Source organism: Diadema antillarum, unplaced genomic scaffold, assembly GCF_040938485.1.
Source record: "Diadema antillarum isolate AM-2024a unplaced genomic scaffold, OU_Dant_1.0 seq00000740_RagTag, whole genome shotgun sequence".
Lineage (NCBI taxonomy): Eukaryota > Metazoa > Echinodermata > Echinoidea > Diadematoida > Diadematidae > Diadema > Diadema antillarum.
Window position 1 is genome coordinate 1,597,608 of NW_027271638.1, and position 22,393 is coordinate 1,620,000.

The 22,393-nt window shown below is 36.9% G+C and overlaps 1 protein-coding gene across 1 annotated transcript; it reads left to right on the plus strand.

The window, feature by feature from the left end:
- The first annotated feature begins 1,057 nt into the window (after positions 1–1,057).
- LOC139738426 (equilibrative nucleobase transporter 1-like) lies at positions 1,058–12,397 on the plus strand. The gene is made up of 10 exons (XM_071649063.1): positions 1,058–1,232; positions 1,580–1,793; positions 2,760–2,883; positions 3,538–3,630; positions 4,333–4,609; positions 5,243–5,488; positions 6,790–6,906; positions 8,279–8,471; positions 11,650–11,773; positions 12,302–12,397. The coding sequence occupies exons 1-10, from the start codon at positions 1,058–1,060 to the stop codon at positions 12,395–12,397; spliced, it is 1,659 nt and encodes a 552-aa protein (XP_071505164.1).
- The last annotated feature ends 9,996 nt before the right edge of the window (positions 12,398–22,393 follow it).

Here is a 22,393-nt window from a genome sequence, read left to right on the forward strand (position 1 = left end):
TTCAAGTCATGCTTCACATATCATAGAGTGCCACACCTTAATTTCGTTTACAATCTCTTTTATTTGTAACCAGTGTATAACCTTTTAATTGTGACAATGACGTAAAATTGCCATTCATCCAAGTTTCACATAACCCTAAAACGGTGAGTTTTACATTCAAACTATCAAGAAAATTTGTTTTGATCAATATTTCATCAAACTCTAAAATATGCTATAATGATCTTCTGTGTCATAATCTCAATTTGCCCTTTCTCTATCTTCTCTGTCCGATAGTCCTATTCTCAATTGCCTTTTTCTTGATCTTTGTCTCCATCGTCTATAGCTCTGCTTTTTGTCGTTTGTCATTTTTGCCGGCGTTGGTTTGTTACATCCGCCAAGTAAGGATGGTATGTTTTCATCGGCGTTTGTTTGTGTGCAAAATAACTGAAAAAAGAAGAAGTTGTAAACGGATTTGAATGAAACTTGCAGGAAAAGTTGATAATGACACAAGGAACAGATGATTCAATTTTTGGTAGTGATCCGTGAATTTTTATGGATTTCTAAAGGATATTTCAACTTTTAGTAGATAGTATAGTTAGTGAACTTGGGAGTTCACCCTGCGCGTATTTGAAGTTTGCACAGTTACGCGCTCTAAAAGCGAGTGATCTCCTCGAGCAAGGCACCGCACAGTAGTAGCTGGAGGCTGATCATGCTGATGACGTAAATTAAAGGCTTCGATTCTGTTGGGAAATTGGGGAATTATAATCATGGGTGTATAATGGGTGAAAATGGGCTGCCTGGCAGAAGTTTGCGCTCTACGAGTGCTTTTTTTTTGTTTATATGTTCATTCTTTTTATGTTCTGTGTTATTCTTTGTAGGTCTCCATATAGGGTCCTACTACTACAAGGAGAATTGCAACACTACTATTCATTCTGCTAATATTTACTTACTTCTTCTTTTACTACTACTACTACCTCAAATAGTACGACTTTTCCTACTACTAATACAACTGTACATTTCCACTTCTGCAACTGCGTAAAACAACCCCTCTTCTCTCCAGTGGTCTTCAGGATTCAAGATGGGCATCAAAACGGAGAGAGCGGTAGTTCTTATTCTTACGGCACTGGAGAACCTCCTCCACGCCGGCATCGTCATCGGCTGGCCGTCGCTCGTCTACGTGCTCAAAGACATGGGTTACTACAGCGACCTCTGCCAGCAGGTCAGCTCCCCGTCCACGTCAATGGAAACCTCTGGTATGCATCACCCTAAATGTGATAAATACGCCAATTGTAATTATAGACCCTAAAATGTAATTACTTTTAATTACTTTTACAGAACACGCATAACAAGTCTAATTTCTCTCACTATAAGCTACCCACAATGAGGCACCGTGTACGTTTCGGACAGGATGATCTCTCGCACTATGTAATATAATGATATAATATAATATAACATAATATTATGATATAACATAATATGATGAGACACACACACACACACACACACACATATATATATATATATATATACATAAACATATATATGCATACATCAATATACATATACTTTTCTCATATCCTTCTCATTTTTACCAATTTAGATGGAACGAGGTGGATCAATGCCACTGCCACCAGCAACTCGCAGAAGTCACCAACGACGATACCAGCCTCGGAATCAAGCGACGTATGCGAGGAGCAGGATGCCGAATTGGTCTTGGCGTACACCGTTTCCATGGTGACCCTGCCTATCAGTATGCTACCTGTGGGGTTTGTCTGTCAGAAAGGCGGGATTCGAGTGGCCCGGATTGCTTTCACGTGAGGACAACGTAGATTATAATTTTTTCTTAAATTCTGTAACAGATTTTTACATTCCTTATATAGCTGTCATTTGATATATTTACCTAAACATTCTACACTTTAATAATTTTCATCTTTTTCAAAGTCGTCCGCTTGGAAAAGATACACCTGCTTGCTTATTACTATTTAAAGACATTTTTCGCTAGGATGAAGCTACACCTTTATTAAGGCAAAGTATGAAAATATTAGACTATAATAGGATAGTTGAAATCATTCAAATGTGTGTGTGTGTGTGTGTGTGTGTGTGTGTTTGTGATCTCACTGTTAAAGTGTACAGAGTCCAGACTTATCAATTGCTTTTCTGTCACATTCAGACAAAAAAAAAAGAGAGGAAAAATATCAAAAGAAGACTGTCTGGGTATGTGAGGGCTACACAGCTATAGAGTGACCATATCATGTTCAAACTGACTGTGAGGAATAGTGTGACAATAAGATAAACAGACAGTTAAAAAGTGTCATAAATATTATTGAGAGAATATCACACAGCAATGGAAGTTCTCACGTCCTCACGTAGTTTCCTTTTATTTCAAAATATCATGGAACGAATTCTTAATTGTATAATACTCATTACGTACAAACGAACTTGAGGATTTTAGCTGCAGCTTGACTGAATTGCACTAGTCATGAATAATTAAAGAGCTGTTCATCTCATGACGTCATCACTTCATCGCATTTGCGACCGATTGTAGTGTGTCAAGAGAAATCTGAACTTTATGACTTGCTCTTTCCACGTTCATGCTCAATGAAACATTTACGACCTACTATTATGACTGTTTAATCTTGATTTTTTTTTCATTTATCATATGAAAGACTAATTCAATATGGGAATATGTTTGAGTTTGATGCCACTTTCAGAAACCAAAAGAAAAACAAAAACAAAATTGGATAATCTGGTAACCGCCAACGTTTATATTATGTTCAAAGGTTGATCGTCTTGCTCGGGTACGTGTGTCTCGCCCTGAGCTCGCCCGAAGTGCCAGAACTACTCTATCCTGCGCTCATCTGTCAGGGCACAGGTGGACTATTAATCATTATAAGTAGCTTCGAGGTAATTTTGTGAGTGTGTTTTTCTTTTGTTTGTTTGTTTGTTTGTTTGTTTTTGCGGAGGTGGTGATGAAAAGAATTATATAGGTCTAGTGGGGTGGGATGGGGAGAGCTGTGAACGGTCAAAGAATGCATGTGACGATGATGGACGGATGTCCATGTCAGTTGAACCAGGGAGATGGTCCACCTCCCTGGTTGAACTTCATTTCATTCCGTTTTGGGTAACACTGATAGACAAGATGTAATGCAGAAAAAACGGGGTTTTTTATTGATATCATCTTGCAAAGATCATACAATTGATTAACTTCACATCATACGACTGACTTCGCCATCACAGATCAGATGCAGAAGACTGTTATAGTATAAAACATTATTTCAATGATATTTTGTGCAAAACACCAATGAGAAAATCGTGAGTTAATGACACTATATCACTTGAGGTATTCTGTTGAAGCATGTGGCAATCTAAAAGTTCACATTTTCACTATTTTGAAGTCCAATTTCCATGAAATTTTCGCCATTCTGTTCGTATCCCTAAAAGTCAACAGTAATACGGCGTGGATGTGTTATTTAGGCTCGAGGCTTGGGTGTCTTGTTGATCTTGTGCAAATTTCTCTTCCCCCCCCCCTTCCCGGCTCTCCCCCCCCCCCCCCCCCAGGTGTCCAACTTGTTTCCACAGAAAAAATCAACTGTCATCGGAGTCATGAATGGTTGCTATGACACTTCCTCTCTCATCCTCTTTCTCGTCAAGGTCAGTTTTACATCAAGTCTATATACCACCGCATATAGATACAATAAATTATGCCACTTTTTAAATACAAGAATAGTTTTAAACCAACTTTACTCTATGAAAGTGAGGTCAAGCCTTGATCGATTTAACAGTAAGTTTTGCAGGCAGCTAAAACTTTCTTTGAGTGGTTCACAACATACCAGCTTGCTTTTTAGTGGACCTCTCAGTTTTGCCAGTATGCATCCTTTTATTTATCTGTATCATTCATCTTTTGCAAAGTCGAATATTTATGTTTATGATGTAATTCCAGTTCTATTATGTGTTATGTTTTGTTGGAAAAAAGAAGAATGAAAATAAATGAATTGAATTAAATTGAAAACTGCAAGTTAAAGATATCAAACATGAATAATATTTCATGAAGTTTTAGCCAGCCTAGCCATTAAGATTCTCGACATCACGGAGAAAAAAGGTGCTGCATGAAAGCGAGGAGAATACCATTCGACGGTATTTTCGAAAACCTATCGAAATGCACCAGATATTTGTGACGTCATTGAATGGAACCAGCAAGCAAAGGCAGACTATACGTCCTACAGAGTCTAGACAATGCACGGGATCAAAGGTGTAACTGTTTTCCTTGGTGAGCGTTTTATTGGTATTTAGCCGGGATAAATGTCATGTACCAATGTAAAGTCAAGTCTTACTCCCCCCCCCCCCCCACCACAGATTGCTTATGACAATGGAGTGTCGCTGCAGTTGTCCGTGACGGCGCTTGCAATAACCGCATTGTTTTTCAACGTCAGCACCGCTCTCCTACCGAAGGACCACATCCCTTGGCCACTCCCGCCGGGTTACCGGCTCTCCAGACCCTGCTCAAAACTCTGCGGCAGAACAGAGGAGAACGCCATCACATCCAATGGAGATCATCCATTAAGCCGCGAAGTGGGCGTCCAGAGCGGCGAGTACAACAACGATGGATTTGACGTCGAAGAGAAAGTGGAAGGTTTGTAAGAACTGCTTTTTCCCCTCAACATGATAGAATTTGCCGTCATTTTCTCTCGCTCCTCTTCTCTTTCTAATCTTCTCATTTTTTTTTTTTTTGTATACTGCATCTTCCTCTGGTTTCCTTTTTGCTCCTTCTCCTTATTTCTCCCCTTCTTCTTTTCTTCTAAGTGTACGTTTTCCGGCCAATTTCATTGTTTTGTTGTTCAATTTCGTATCAGAAGCATTCATTTTCGTCAAATTTGCTCAGGCATTGACATACCGTCATTCACAATCATTTTTCTTCTTTCGAGCTGAATATTCAAAAGAGGAATTTGAAACTAACATTGGCCTTTTCCAGATTTCTATGGACTAAATTAAACTAGAAATCTATCAAACTGAATGAAAAAAAATTTGAAAATGAACGGGAAAACGTAAACTATTATCATCATTATTATCAATGTTATTATTAGCATTATAGTTACTCTTATCATCATCGTCATCATCATCATCATAGATTAGCTTTCGCGATACATATTTTTCATCAATATGACTGATAGTAAAATATCTGTGAGAAACCGAAGTAGGGCAAACGTCCTGCTCAAAAGAATATGGCAATGATTATGCAATTTTGATCTTTCATCTTTATTTACAGTGAGTAAAGCCAGGGAATCCTTGCCGGAAATAGCCGCAGATGCTAAGCGCAAGTCGACTGAGTCCCGCGAAGAAGAGGCGGAAATGTTTCGGAACAAGGAGTATCCGTCCCTTGCGTCATGTCTGAAAAATCCAATGTTTGTCTGTCTATGTTTCTGGGGCATCATCATCCAAGTCCAGATGTTCTTCGTCGTCGGTATCATGAATCCGTGGCTGACATGGTTGTCCGATGGAGACCTGGACGTCGGTAACTTTACGTAATCGGCAATACTTACTTTACTGCTGGTAGAAATTAATGTAGGGCCTAATTAGTATAGGCCTATCATTCTTTGCAAGTCCCTGATGAACAAAGGAAGGATGATTGCAATCACTTTTATTATATTCTGTGGACATTGTTCCGGATTTATTTTCGGTCTTATTTCGTTTTGCAAATGCAAAAGCAAATCAATAAACTCAATGATGACACTACACCAGTAAAGTTCAGAATGACAGCGATACCATGGATACTGTTAATTACGACGACTGCAATGAAAAAGCATCGTATGATAGCGAAAACAATAATGGAAAGATGATGTTTGATAGAATGATCATGAAAATAGCAATGTTTCATAATACAATGTATGATAGGTCCCCCTTTCGTTTCCATACTAGTTTTCATTCAACCTGATAGATTTGTATAGTTCAATTTCGTCCCGAGATATCTGGAATATGCCAATCCTAGTTTCAAATTCTTCTGTCAGTGATCATTTTCAAGTAAAGTTTATTCAAATTAGTAATTTGTCACACATTCTCGTTATTTAATATTCAAATTCATCAATCACTCGTGATGCACACAAAACAGCAAAAGCAATTTTCCGCTCTTAGCGATCATTTTCGTCGAATCTTCCTTCAAGTTCATATCATATCTCTTTTGTTGTGATTTCTTGGTTATTTCATTTTTCCTGCAACCATTCACTTTTCCACACGTGTGCCTCTCCCACACACACACACACACACACACACACACACACACATACAAACACACCAAGATAAAAGAGTACGCGGAATTGTTTCACACACAATAAAAGACCGCAATACCATCTGACTAATTTGTTTTAAAATAAAAGTTGGTAAAAATTGTGGGAGCGAAGACAGATTCGATCCCCACATTCTCCATTTGATGACAGGTCGGGATGAATTTCTTCAATGGCAATATTGACGATTTCGAATGCGGTGTCTTCGAAAATGGTTGATGAAATGCGAATTACAGTGGCAATTGACTAAATTCGGAACGAATATGAATATAAAGAATATGGTTATTTGGAATTTATTCTTAAAAGTGCGAAAATAGACGGAAAACCTTTACTAATGGTAGCATATGCATAGATATGACTGAAAATCAATAGCAACGTTTAGTATGGATGTATTGTTGCCAAACAATGTAAAGTATGCCGAATTATGTCATGTCAAGTTCGAAAGTGAAATATGTAGGAGCTTTATGTTGAAATAGTAATTGCCATCAACGTCAATGGATCTAATACATGTGTTCTGCTGTCAATTCTATGCCAGTTAGCCGATACACCAACCTGCTCGCGATATTTAGCCTCCTCAGCCTGGTGGGGGCGCCCTTGAGTGGTCTGCTGCTGGACAGGAAGAAGCTGAAATTCTGCCGCAAGGATGAAGACGGTGAAGGTAACTATGCGTTTATTATTTCCAAATCACCTTCATACTCCTATCTGCAAGGAGCAGATTATGCAACGCAAGAATGCATTTCTTTCCAGAAACTGTGTCGCCATCAGCTGAATGTGAAGGCGGGACTTTTGGGGGTCCCAATGGCCTTGATCCGTTGTCTGTCCGTCACAAATGAGTTAACCCTATAAAGCCCAAGGGGGGGCACATTGTGCCCCCCCTACCATATTTTTGTTTGCTGCTCCTACACCCTTTACCCGATTTCAACCAAATTTGGTGACTTTTCCTAAAATCTTATTGCGCACATTTTGATGTATAATTTAGCTATGTCCAATATTGCTGGTTGCCATGGCAACCATAAACTGCCAACCATGTTCGTCAGATTTTGCATGATTTTCTGTTCCAATTTCAGTTAACAGTATAATAATGGATGAAATGGGGTTTTTCTTGGCTTGTAATTTGCTGAAGGACCAAAGGGTGAAGGAATTATGGTTGTGAATTATCATGAAATGGTTTTCTTATTATTTCCTTTGTTTTCTATATCACATAGGCATCAAACAATAGATATAATAGAAATAATCAAAAATACAGCATTTTCCAAAGACTACCCTTTTATTTTGTGTTATCTTCACACAAGTTTTGCCTGTAATATCATTTGTTTATCATATTATCAATCTACAAACTCAAAATTACAATATTTTGGAAATATGAAATGCAATACCAATATATGTATCTATTCCAAGCAATACATCATAGGTTTTATATATTTCCTTATATTGCAATGAAAAGCGCCCCCATGTGTTGACCTTGAGAAATTTGAACCATAACAAATAGTGAAGGTTGACTTGCTTTTGCTTTTAGGTAAATATGAAAATGATTGATATGAAATAAAAAGATATATACTTGGGATAAAGAAATAAACAGAAAAAACATGATTTTAGCATATTTCCTATGTATTTCTTTATATTTTGGTAAATAGCGCCCTCTGTGGATGACCTTGAGAAATTTCAAATGTTGGGTCATGTAGAGTACAAGTTGCTCTACCCATGTGCCAAATATAACGGTCATACATCATATAATAAAGAAGTTCTATAGGGGGGGCACAATGTGCCCCCCCTTGGGCCTGGAAGGGGTCAAAATAGCTTGGGCTTTATAGGGTTAAAGTTGATGGCAAAGATTCTCTTGTGACAAATTCCTTCCAAATTACCTTCATTTCTAGTGCGACCACGCATACGTCATCGTATGATTGAGTATGATGCTAATACATTTATGTAATAAATCAAACCTCAATTAATAAGAAAAACTTTTTTAAACGCTAAGTGAGCAGAGCTTTTACATTATCCGCCTGTTCTCTGGTGACATCCGTCAGGTGATTCTACAGCCGGGCCCATGGCGGACCTTAGGAACAGCTGCTTGCCGATCGCACTCACAACTTGCATGTCCCTGATCTACACGGTGTGTATGCTTATCCCTTACCTGCCCCTCCAGCCCTTCACCTTCGCCATGCTTACCTTGTGCCGGTCCACTCTATACTGCGTCTCGGCAGGTGTAGTTCCGGTCACGTGAGTAGATCAAAACTAGTTTTGATTATGATCTATTTATCTATCTGTGATTTATATTTTATCTATCTATCTATCTATCTATCTATCTATCTATCTATCTATCTATATTTCTATCTCTTTAGCTCCTTCGCTCTTTTTTCTGTCTACGCTCTTCTCCCTCTCAGCGCATCATTCATCCCATCTCCATATTTTTCTCTTCATACTGTCTTTCGTTTTCTCTTCTCATCTCCTAATTTTTCATCTTATCTCAGATATTTTTATTTTGAATAGATTAGATTATCATTCTCTCCCCTTGTCGTGTCTGTTGTTCTTGTCTGTTTCTTTTCCCTTTCTTGTTCTTCTTATTTTTCTTTTCACTCACTCTGTCTTTACCAAACCCTCAGTACCGCTTTAGATTTTGCCTTTGTTATTCAAGTTTGAATGTGTGTGTGTGTGTGTGTGGGTGGGTGTGTGTCAATGATAAGAATGAGGTACTTAACGCTGTATTCGGAGTGACCGCATATCTTTATCATTTATTCATGGTTTATTACCGTGAGTGGCAGTGAAGCTTAAGAATTGTTCAAGATTTGTATACCGAAATATGCATATACGTTTAAATATAACAGAGTAGGGTGTTTGTACAAATTAGAATCATATAATCACGAAATTAGAAATGTACTCTAAATGAGGAAAATTGATAAAGAGATGAACTCTTTAATATGTGAAGAGTGTTTCTTGTTAATTCATGAATGTTAAAACATGGGTATAAGAATTACAAAGATTATGAAATAATTGCAGTGTAATCTACCATTTTCATGACTATGTGTAGCTTTGGGGAGTTTAAGTTTGAATTTGAATTTGAATTTGAGTTTGTGTATTAGTTTTATTTTTCCTTTATACTGAATAAAAACATAAAGGATCATCATACTGAAAATAAGCATAGATAATCAGATTGGTTTGAGATAATTGGAAGTGGAGCCAATGTGGATTATTGTAAAGACTTTAAAAGTGAATGGCTGGTAGCAAAAGTAGATCTAGGCAACAGAGGAATATATGACTTTTCAGTAGTAACCACTATTATTGCACCGTTATAAATACCGCATGGGGATAATAAAGAATCATTTAAGCTATTTTGTACATTGACTGTATCCCGATGGGCATCCTTAAAAAAGACCTAAACAAACAAACAAACAAACAAACAAACAAACAAACAACGACGACAACAACAAAAACAAATACAAACATGACGCATAATGTAAGCCAAGCAAACATCAAAGAAAGAAACAAAGAAGAGAACGTGTTAGTAATAAACAGCACAGCACAGGACCAGTTTTATACTCCCCCCCCAAAAAAAAAATAAATAAATAAATAGATAAATAAATAAATAAACCATGAAACTCCTTTTGTAAGTATGGTCATTGATTAAGGAATTGAGTATATGAATATAAGAATGACCCAAGTCCATGGAAGATCATTTCGAGTAAACTAAAAAAAACTTCATGTCTTTTTTGTTTGTCCAATAATATTCTATGTAACTGTGATGGGAAGGCAACATTTATAATACAAATTAGAACATATATTATTATGACAATTAACATTAACATTAATTGTGGAGACGCCATTTTGTGTGATGGACTTGGGTCGTTCTTTGATTCATATGGACTTGGGTCGTTCTTTGATTCATATACATGATATTCTGCTATAGAGATGAGAGAAGGACGAGAGAGGGCGCTATAATATGAATGTAAGAATGACCCAAGTCCTTCATTCTTACATTCATATAAGATTTAACTCATTCATTTCAGGCACTTCCGGGGGTAATTAGGACTTATCATTTACACACAAGATGAGTCCATGCATAAGCTACAATTTCCCATGTCAAACTGAATTTGGCCAAAAATTGGACTTGGGTCGTTCTTATATTCATATACTCAATTCGACATGCGATATTCATTATGCGTATTGTTATTCACTGCCTGTTTAAAAAGAACACCGAAAATAACTTCTCGAGATTTCTGTGTTTAGGCAATGACTCATTTGCGTATTGGATGAGCGCCCAAAGAGAGACAAAGGCGATAACTGCAGAAAAAAGAAATCCCCTTTAACAATAGCCTTTTTTAAGAATGATAATAATAGTAGTATTTCTTTTTTCTTTTGTTTAGAATTGATCCATTACCTCCGATTGGGTATATTTGAATGTTTGTTTGTTTGTTTGTTTTCAGTGTCACTATTTCAGCGTCACTTCGAGCTCAACTATGTATCATAAGTGCGTTAAAAAAGGAGGTAATCCAACTTTGGAGGGCTACTATTTGATAATAATTATTGTCAGCTGCAGAAAGCACAATAATGATGGTGAGGAAAGGGGAACTCTTCTGCTTTCCATTGATACCTAATTGTGTTGATAAATGCCATGCATGACTAACCACACGAACTTTAGAGACAACAATGACGAATTGCACTTTTTCCAAGTTTGAGTGTTATCATGAAGGAACATTGAATGTCTCCCTGAATAGATGAGATCTGTTAATAAAAGTGGTCTAATAAGCAGGCCAGCCTGCACGACTTTAGGTTTGTGTTTAGGGTTTCTCCTAACCGTTTACAGTCGATAACCTTTGACATGGCCAAGTTTTCGATATCGGTCACTACCACAAATGCCAACCCATAATCCATCTTTTTTTTCATATTGAAGTCATGGTTTGTCGCTACGAGCAATGTGTTGAAACGAAGAAAAAAAAATGGACTGTGGTGGTTAGCTCTTGTGTGAGTGACCATGTCATGGGACAGGTGGCCATGTTAAGGTTATGGACCGTAAAATGTTTATAAAAGAAACCCTAAACACAAACCGGCATTTGTCATGTTTGTACAGGCTGGCCTATTTATTTGACCACTTTCATTGACAGATTTCATCCATTCAGCGAGATATTCATTATTCCTTCATGATAACACTCAAACTTGGAAAAAAAAATTGCAACTTGCCATTGTTGTCTTTAAATGCCATGTGCTCAGTCATGCGTGGCATTTGTCAACATAATAAGGTATCAACCGAAAGAAGAGAGTTCCCCTTTCCTCACAGCCAACATTGTAATATATTTATAATCAATTAATTAATTAATTAATTTATTTATTTATTTATTTATTTATTTATTTATTTATTCATAAGACTTATTAAACAATATCTATCTAACCCATCCACTTACAGATTTCCAATGCAGTACTATGCGATCATCTACGGCATGCTTTACATGCTGATCGGAGTCGTTGGCTTTGTGCAGTATCCACTCTTTATACTCATGCAAGAAGTTTTGGATGGAGACCCAACTTACGTAAGTATATCGCTTTCACGCGTGAGAAGAAACCGGTTAAATTGAATGTTTATTATGAACGCAGCCATGTATACTTCAGTGACAAATGAATAAACGTTAAAAGGTTGAGCCCGAGATGCTTTAATAATCGAATGATCAAAGAGTGAATATGTGGTAGATAAGTACTCTGAAGCAATTAAGTGATTGGTTTAGTTGTCACAATGCAATATGTAATATCGAATACAATAGCTTTGAAAAAATGCTTTTATTATTATTTTGAAATTGATAAGATTGAAATGACGGTATACTGAGAATGAGCTTTCTAAAGATGCCAGTTTTATGGAAATCCGGGTGTGATCAAAAGAAAAATGAAAGCGCAAACAAAATATCAATGATATGGTTATGAAGAGAGAGAGAAAAAAAAAACAGCCTTTGTCTCCTTATGTGAATACAATGATAAATGATCAATCAGAATTGGCATCGCGTGAAATACTGACGGTGTCTGCTTGTGTGTTTCCGTCTCGCTATTTATCCGCTGTGATTCCACAGGTTCTTGTTGGGTTTCTAGCTGCCAACGTAGCAACTTTTCTCTACCCAGCGTACATCCTCTACTACGTGAAGAAAAGAGCGAGTGTGCAGTCGTAGTAGTCTGGCTTCCAGACCCTCTGCCCATACTATTTCGCTATTCATGATATTAACGCCCTCAACGTCGAAAACTAGTATAGTTTAAGTTGATTTTGTCGCGCAGAGGTTAGGGTTTAACGACTTCGTTGCGGGGCGGCGACTTCGTCGCCGCGGAGTCCAGTTGGCAAAGGGTCTGGAAACCAGACTACAGTCGTAGCTGAGAGAGTGCAACAAGAAACATTTTCAACACTTCTCAACTCGACAGAGCACTTGAAATGGCGCTATAAGCTGATTGGCCAATGAAACTCTTCTGACTCTGTCATAGTCTGCACTAGAATATTATGCAATGTGTCTCTGTGTGTGCACGGGAACAAATTACAGCGAACAGCTCGCTGGAAATATTCCAAGCCATTGTTTAAGCTATACCTTGATGTTAGCTCTAATAGGCTGCCCATGTAGGAAGGAAGATAGTAGGTTAATCAATTATTATTGTCGATTTAATGATAAATCTGTTGATAGCATCTTGCCCCCATCCTTATTCTCTCGACATCGCGTCTTCCTCCGAAATCACTAAAGGCCACAGCAGACACTGCAATCGAGGGTCAATTGCATTTGCTTCATTGACTTGGATTCTGATTTTCAGTAAATTACATGAATTGAATGAAGTCTGCTGTAAGCACGCAGTATAAAGATAGGTGATACAATGTTCCCTATAAGGAACTTTATTGTGCATTATCTCATTACAGCACACAGACTGTTCTTTATGAGATCAGCGTTAAAACATTTAGCATCCCCCCCCCCCCCAGAGAGAGAGAGAGAGAGAGAGAGAGGGAGTGAAGGTTGCGATAATGTGACAATAATGTTGATCTTGCTGATTTAAAAGATTGAAGCTTAACGTCAGTAGGCGTATAAACTGCTTGTGCTTTATCCATTAAATGCTTGAACACCATGACTGCTATAAGGACTATACATGTAACGATGTATATGGCAACAAAAAGGCCGCGTTTTTTTCATATGGCATTCATTATGCATAATATAGTATATACCAAGGATGATCTTTAATGGGGCAAGTTATGTCGTCTTCCAGCAAAACTGAGTATACTGCTTCTTAATGAAAGCTATTTTCCATACCATGTAAATATAGTTTACACTTGTTTAATTTCTAGTAAACTTATATTTTAGGTTGGATGAATTGTATAGTTCTCTCAAGATTGTCAAATTGTCAAACCTCGGATGAAGAATTGTGACATGATACGGCTACCATTTCCGGATGGATTCGATATCGTGATCATTTGTATAACCCGGAAGGTGGTGAGCGAATCTGCGCATATTGTCAGTATTTACTCAAACTCGGTGTTCATTCAGGCTCTGCCGTGATAGAACACCATTTCAATTTTGAGATGCATGGGGTTCAGGGAGACTTTAACTCCTATAGTTTTCTGTCATTCATATCATTGTGTAAGGATTTCACTTCCGGGAGGTAATAATATTCTCCATAATTATGAAGAATAAATACAAAGATGTGCGTGCGGTACATGTATGTGTGTTGTTGAATACATTCTTTTTTAGGATGATCTTTATTTGAATTTCAGTCGATATCAGCATCATATTCACAATGAGGCAAATTGTATATATATATATATATATATATATATATATATATCCCACACACGCACACACAAAGACATATCGTTTAAGAATAAACAATACGTATTTGTATACACACATACACACACACACACACACACACACACACACACACACACACACACACATATATATATATATATATATATATATATATATATATAATATATAGGGGCTTACACTCAGCAAAAAAAAAAGAAGAAAGTAAACACTTGGTTTGGTTCATATTTTTCATAGAACTGGCTGTCAACCTAGTAGGTTAACACAAAGGGAAACAATACGCATGAGTGAACACATTCATTTGTGCCCTCTGAGGCTCAAAAGTAAAAGTTGCAAAAATTGTTTTTATTATAATTATTGTCATTCGCAAATGATCTTCAAGATAAGAATGATAACAAAAAGACCAATTTAACACATGAGAGACTTGAATGTAATAGAAAAAAATAAGTTTACGTTCTCTTTATCTCTTTATAACCTCAAAAGCAGAGTGGGAAACTAAGGCGGGGAAAATAAGAATTTTCTGTCCATTCAAATTTCAAATGACATAGGGTCCGGAGTAAAGGCACAAAGATGGTTAAATGAACAAAATTTGTTTAGTTCATTCTTTATTTAGCAATTTAAGAATTCATGACAAAAATATAAGAACCAAATGTAATTTACAAATTTCCTGATTTGAAAAAAAAAATCAAATTCTACCATTTTTGTTGATATGGCATCTTCACTTATTTTATCTTAATTTGGATTTGATCGAAGATTCTTCATTATCCTCCATTATTTTTTAGCCTTTATTGATCTTTTGAACTTCAAAGATATCATAGAGATCATAGATTATTTTTGCAAATTAATTCATGTTTCTTATTCTGTTAATGTTTTCTTTTTTAGTGTTATATGGAAGAACCCTTGCTCATGAATGACAATTTGTTCATTTTTTCAATTTTTACTTTTGTGCCTCAGAAGAGAGAAAAAAGGTGTCACTCATGCGTAAACTTTCCCAGGTTGATAGCCAATTTAATTACATATGGTATACAATGTATTAACTTTCAGCCAAATATTCTACGAGAAAAACACTCAGCAAAAAAGAAAAGAAGGTAAACACTTTTTCGAGTTTATATTTTTCGTAGAAGATTTCGATGAAAATCAATGAATTATATACTGTGTTAACGGTAATTTAATTGGCTATCAACAAAGTAGGTCAATATAAGGGGAAATTTTACGCATGAGTAAACACATTCGTTTTTGTCCTCCAAGGTACAAAAGTAAAAATTGCAAAAATTGACATGTCTTTCATTTACAAATGCCCTTCAAGATAACAGTGATAACAAAAGACCTGTTTAACTCAATGAGAGACATGAATGAAATAGCAAAAATAAGTTTTCATTCTCTTTATCTCTTTATAACCTCAAAAAAAAAATCAAAGTGGGGAACTAAAGGGGGAAGATAAGAATTTTCTATCAACTCAAACTTCAAAGGACACAGGGAGTGAGGGCACAAAGATGATCAAATGAGCATTATTTTATTCTTATAATTTAGTAATTCAAGAATTCATGAGACAAATTCAAGAACCAAATGTTGTTTACAATTTTCCTAATTTGAGAAATAAATTCAAATTCTTACCATCTTGTAAATATATTAATAAAATTATCTTTTATTAATGCAATAATAAAATCATTTGAATTGAATTGAATATTGCTTCTTCTCTCATTTTATTTGAATTTGGATTTGACAGAAGATTCTTCATTTTCCTCCATTGTTTTTAGCTTTTATTGGTCTTGTGGGCTTCAAAGATATTAAAAAAATCATAGCTCTATTTATCAACTTAATTCATGTTTTTTATTGTGTTAAATTTGTCTTTTGTTCTTATCGTTACATGAAAGAGCACTTACGCATGAATGGCAACTTTTTCATTTCTGCCATTTTGACTTTTGTGCCTTTGTAGAGAAAAACGAAGGTGTTCACTCATGCGTAAAGTTTCCCTTTTGTATTGACCTACCAGGTTGATAGCCAATTAAATTACCTTTCATAATGGTACAGCGTGTGTGTAGTACATCAACTTTTAGCCAAATACTTTATGAGAAATATAAACTTGAAAAAAAGTGTTTACTTTCTTTTCTTCTTTTTTGCTGAGTGTATAAAGTTGGAAAAAAAATCACTTTTTTTGCTGAGCATGATATACATATATGTAAATGTAATAAGATATGTAATAATTGTGTATGTGCTTGTCTGCGTGTGAGTTCATGCAAAAATCTTTAACAGTAACAGGCATGATGAAATCTTTAATTTGAGTCTTCCTTACACTGCCTTGCAGCTCCTTTTCCCATTTTTCTGTTTTTAATGTTTTCCTTCCCTTAATTTCTCATAACAATCCGTATCCTCCCTTCTTGTCGTTTTTCTTGTCCATTCTCTTAAATGCTCGTCTTCCCAGACTCTCACTTTGTATTTTCTTCTATCTTTTCTTTCCCCTCTTTGATTTTCCTCTCCTTCTCCTTCTCTTCAATGTCTTTGTCATTCTAGCTTCACTCAGTTACTCAAGTTTTGTTTCAAGGTGGCAAACTAAAAAAAAATAGTATACAAGATATCTATAACGATTGAGCGTTTACAAGTATCAAAACTTTAATACATGGTGAGGAAAGAGTACAAAACACAACCCAGACCGTACATTATGATTGCAAGAGCATGCACATTCAGATGCAAAACCCCAACAAACGCACAAGCAAATAAAACAGCATACATTGACAAAGACCAATTAAATGATTTCAGTCAGCAAATTGGGCCAAGATCGGCATGTGAGAATTAAACCAGTTCTGACATCACAAATTACTCTCTTCACACAGTCTTATAATCGTTGCACCACTCGGAGTAACGCAACATTTCAAATTGGATTGCGTTTTATTTAGGATGTGCTAAAGTCGCACGTGGTAAGTCATGTATAATGTTATTTCAGCGGTTAAATTGCCGTAAATGAACTTTTTTTAAAAGACAATAAAGAGTTCATGTCTATGCAAAGATACCTGGAAAGAGACACACAAGCACCGGCATACCACTTGCATACATACACGAATACAAATTTCATAAGAGATGACCTGCAACTCTTTCGAATTAATTCACTAACACAACATCGATCGTCATCATACAGATATAGGCCTACTATTAAAAAGCCTTTACTTCGTATTACAGCTTTAATGGTCCTTCAGTAATTCCTTCAATAATTCAGTTGTTATTCAAAAGATTCGGATTAAAAGCTTCCTCATGAATTTCCACAAAGAGTCCATAATGCCCACACGCAAGGACGTTTTCAATGCGGGTGCGTGAAGCACGTATAGCGCTGGCTACCCTTGACTTTGCCGTATCTTGTGTCGCCTTGAATTTTATTACGTTGTCTTGCTTCGTCCTGCTTGGCGTTAGTGGTGACATCTACTGCACGGCGTAAGCCAGCATCCCTATCGCAGGGGCGGCGAGGACCATCCACCTGATGCTTGAGATGCGAGAAGAGCCCGACATTAACCCTCCTTGTCCGAGGTGGCCGAGATGAGGGTAGCTGCCGTACTCCGTATCCCAGCCAGCAGCGAACATGTTGAGATTCGGGAAGTTCACCATGTTGAGTGTGGCGTTGCCTCCTCGTGGCTGAAAGGGCCTCGAAGGCGGCTGCATGACCTGATCTGTGGGGGTGGAGGGGGGTGCACATGATTATGCTTGTTATCACTATTATTGTCCCACAGGAACATAGATGGGAAAAAGAAAGAACACTCAATTCACTCATCCTATATAAGAACATCAGAATATAAGGATCGTACATCTGGAATGTATCACATTTCCGATTTCCCGTCTAATCCTAACTATAACAGGCCGGCAAAGGGGGGGGGGGGGGAGGGGGGGGGGGGCTGTGATTGCCTATGTCGGCATTGCAAAATGCTATCGCGGCGCCGATTTTCGTCACGATCACGTGGTCGACAGCCGAATATGGGGGTGGAATGGGAGCCACCCCCCCCCCCCGACTCTATCATGTTGCTTATCATAGCCCGGCCTTTTAACCCTTTTTGCGCCAATGACTCGAATATGCACAAATTTCACACACATATCTATGAACAGGATTTTAATGTGGCACGCAGAGAGTTCACAAATTTAGTAAGGGGTAAGATGGGATGACTCTCCATCTAGTGCAGTAAAAGCTTTTGATCGACGTTTTGCAACGAAAAGTATTAGAACCATGTATTGTGTCATTAAGTTGAAGTATTGAACACTAAACAAATAACAAAAAACAAGCCTGTAGTGACTCTGTCTCTTTTTTTTGTTTTGTTTTCTGGACCCCCTATCCTTGAAAACACATGCAACGCTTAATGTTTTTCCCACTAGTGCACTGCTTAGGAAATGTCAAACGGCTTTGAATGGAATGACTTCTGACTGGAGAGCCTACGAATGTTTACTGCTTGTTTGTCAGTTGTTGTCTTAATTCCCCAACAGTTTTTGAGATCACTCCAGCTGGTAACTCTATGATGTCAAATCATACATTGACGAGAAAAGACAACAGAATGCTCAAGTAACGCACTGTGTCCTTTGAATAATACAGAAGGGGGGGGGGGGAGGCAGTGACGTACTTGAGCAGAAGTTCAGATTCCGCGACTCTGAGCAGACCATCTGCATGGTGTGACACCCATCGAGGAGCGAGGTCACCTTCCGTCCCTGCGCATCGCAGAGACCGCCCGCTAGGGCGACAACCAGGTAGTATTCGACGACTTCGCCTCCAAAGCCCAAGATGTCTATATTGCCTTCCACGTGGTCTACGACGTCTTTGACGAGGTCAAGTGTACACATGCCCTGTTCTACCATCTCTAGGCGATAATAACCACACATGGCATCCACCAACGGGCTCGTTAATGACACTACTAGATGACATAGGAAAAGAAAGAGAAGAAGAAAAGAAAAAAAGGAAGAAAACCTTTAATGAAGTAGAATTTTAAACAAAGAATGTGTAACACTCCTCTTTCCGCAAGGCAAGTTAATTTCAACAAACAATATAATTATTACTCATAATGCTCTATAGTAATAATATCTATTGTCCATCATCACTCTTGTAAAAGGATGCATCATTGATTAAACATGACCTCCCATCAAATCTGAACTATTGATTTGACTTCCGTTTCCACTGTGATAACAATAAAAACGCTCTCACTGACCTATATATACAAGTCTATTTAGAGTAGCATTGTTATGCAAAACCTGGCAATCAATCAAAGCTGGGTGAACATTGTATTGACGCATATTCTGAATTGAGCAAAGTAATTGAACTGTTTTAGACAAAGATTATATCAACATCTAAATAACGAATTTTGTAGCCTTTAAATGGTCAAGGACACAGTTATGAAATAGGAAAAGAATGTGTGAGTCATGAGACTCTACGTATAACAAAGGCGAAGATTATCAGTAACACTTTGTTTTGTTTTTTATTCACTTTGACAGAGCATTGATATGCTTGTAAAATTGTTCGTAAGTTGTCAAAATTACAACAAAAAGAAGTAGCCTAACAAAATCAAGAAATCAACAAGAACAATTAACAAAAACACATTTGCTTTTATGTAGGCCCATCATATTTCTCCTCCTTTATATGATTAGAGGCCAATACTACTGTAAACAGACCTCTACATTTATTCTTGTTGTATACACATATGATTCTATGTCATTGCATTATATTTTCCCTTCCCTGATGATAAACAACCCTCTCTGACTTTGTATAACCATGCAATAACAAATATCATGTTGTACTCATACTTTGTTGGAAATGAAATAAATGAAATGAAATGAAATGAATTACACTCAGGTGAAAGCTGCGCCTGATTTCTAATTTGCAATTTTAGTATTGTATGGCTGTATTTTTTTTGACATTTTCTTGAGAAATATGGAAATACATTAAAATTGAAGTTGAAAATTGAAATCTGGCATTCTGGAGTAGACTTGTACCTTGAGGCAGGGCCATCCCGGCAAAGTTCACTGGATGTGGATGGGCGAACACGTGGTCGCAGTGAAACCCCATCAAGCAAAGGAATATCACCTGGATCATCTGTACCTAGATCATGATCATGGAAGTCAAGATTCTTAGTACGAAAACTATTTTGAGGTGACACGGCACATCTTCCCCCTCTTTAATTCTCTCTCATTCTCTTCTCTTTCTCTGCATATGTATATATATATATATATATATATACATATATATATATACATTATACGTATATGTACATATGATATATAGTTATATATAATTATATGCATACATTGAAAAAACAAATGTCATTTAAACATGATGAAAGCGTCACTTCAGGAGGGATAGATTAATTTTCTTGATAACCCGTTGGTGATGTCAAAAGATTCACGAAAGAGAATAACATGCTTGTGCTGACATTTCTATTTTAGAAATATACCATTTCCATCGAAGTCTCAAGCTGATTAATATGACTGTCCACGAAAGGAGAAAATCAAACAGCATAAAATGACATACAACTGCTTCTTTACGCAATTATAGTGTCAGAGGATATTCATTAGCCGAGTGGAAATGATTTTTCTTGTCAGCCCGCTTTAATTCTTTCGCGGAAAGAAGGCTTTCAATCGAGAGCCATCACAGAAGTCGTCACACCGATGAAACCGATTGTTCATTTAATTTTTTTTTGAAAGTTGAAGATTTACAAAAACGATGTTCTCACCCAATTTGCAGAGGACCATTTTCAGCTTGAATTTCGATTTGATCTCCCAACTTCCTTTCCTAAGGATAACTTGTTTTTGCATTTTTCGTGTTGTATATTGTTTTGGAATTAAAATAAAAATGAATGAATGAATGAATGAATGAATGAATGAATGAATGAATGAAAGTATGAACTAAAGGATGCGACATGGCAAATTAAACGTATCATGTATTGCGTATGTATATATTAGACTGTACAGAATTATTTCTTGTTTAACGTTTGATATATGCTTTAAGAATGACACAGAAGACGAAACGGTAAGACCGAATAAGTCCAACATCTTCTCCTGCGCTCGTAAGGAAAGATCAAATTCATCTTCACTACAAATCATGTGAATCAAACATGAAACATAAGATATGGTCAGATCATGCATGATTATTCTTATGCCATAAACCAAAGGAATCTAATACTACGTAACGAAATGCAATTGTAAAATCATTATGTTTAAGATTTCGGTCATCGATGCCGATACAAAGATGCAATGTGGATCTCACTTACCATTGCTGCCATCTTAATCAGAAGAAATCTTGAGGAATCAAATTGGTATCCAGTAGCCAAAGAGGATTAAGTGATATCCGGGATCCAATGAAAATTTAACAAGTATCCGGTTGCTGGATAGCCCCTTACAAGTCACAGAGGATAGGAACAGCAAGTGCAATGACATCTTTCAAGAAGACCTGATATTTATACTTAGAAGAAGTCTACGCATAAACCGTTTTTGTTTTGATTAATTTATTACTATTTGAAACTTACACAAAGGCATGATTTTAATGGTCTACCTACCCCTCCCCCTTATGCCGACTAGGACTTTTTTATTTCATTTATTCATTGTTCTTTTCCCTGGACAATAATATTCTATAGTCTCTCTTTGCATTATCATTTTAACTGCAGAGCTACTTTGTTGTTTTTTGTTTTGTCTCTTTGTCACCTCCATAACACTTTAGCCAATTCTGATACATTGTTACACGTCCTGTATGATGTTGGCATTGTGATCCAAACCATTTTTTTCCTACGTTGACCACAAAGCCATTTTGGCGATGTTGTTAATTAACATCTCTCTGTTTTTTTAATTGTTTCTCTTATGATTTGAGGCTGTACTTACAATAGATAAATGCTGCCCCGAACTTAGACACTCATCACCCTCATCTGTCCTCGTTAGCTGGTGAATCATGTTGTATTTTGGAACGATTGATTTGTTGTTCAGATTTGTCGTGACGTGTCAGACAGAGTACCATTGTATCTGTGTCTCAGCAAATTAATCATGAACGCATGGCTTATTAAAAAGGAAACTCTCCTCAACCTTAAAGGGATTGTACAGTATTGGTGGAGAGGAGAGTTGGGTTTTTACTTTTTTGCGAGATACCAAGAAAACACCTATGAAATAGGACAGAGCATACCACTTTAAGAGGAATTCAAAGTTTATTTGATGAAAATCGGGTTTGGAATGACTGAAATATCAAAAACAATGCGATCATTAATAAAAGGTGGGTCCCACACTTTATTAGAATCGCTCTATTTTGGATGTCTCAGCCATTTCAAAAACAATTTACATCGAATAAACGTTGAAGCCCTCATGGAATTACATGCTCTTTCATATCTCATAAGAGGTTTCTCATTAGCTCACAAAAATGTTAGAAACCTG

Bases quoted from the DNA above. Each gene is read 5' to 3' on its own strand.
- LOC139738426 (XM_071649063.1), top strand. From the start codon at position 1,058: ATGGGCATCAAAACGGAGAGAGCGGTAGTTCTTATTCTTACGGCACTG. The intron at 1,794-2,759 runs GTGAGGACAACG...TTATGTTCAAAG, and splicing joins GTGGCCCGGATTGCTTTCAC to GTTGATCGTCTTGCTCGGGT. The intron at 2,884-3,537 runs GTAATTTTGTGA...CCCCCCCCCCAG, and splicing joins TCATTATAAGTAGCTTCGAG to GTGTCCAACTTGTTTCCACA.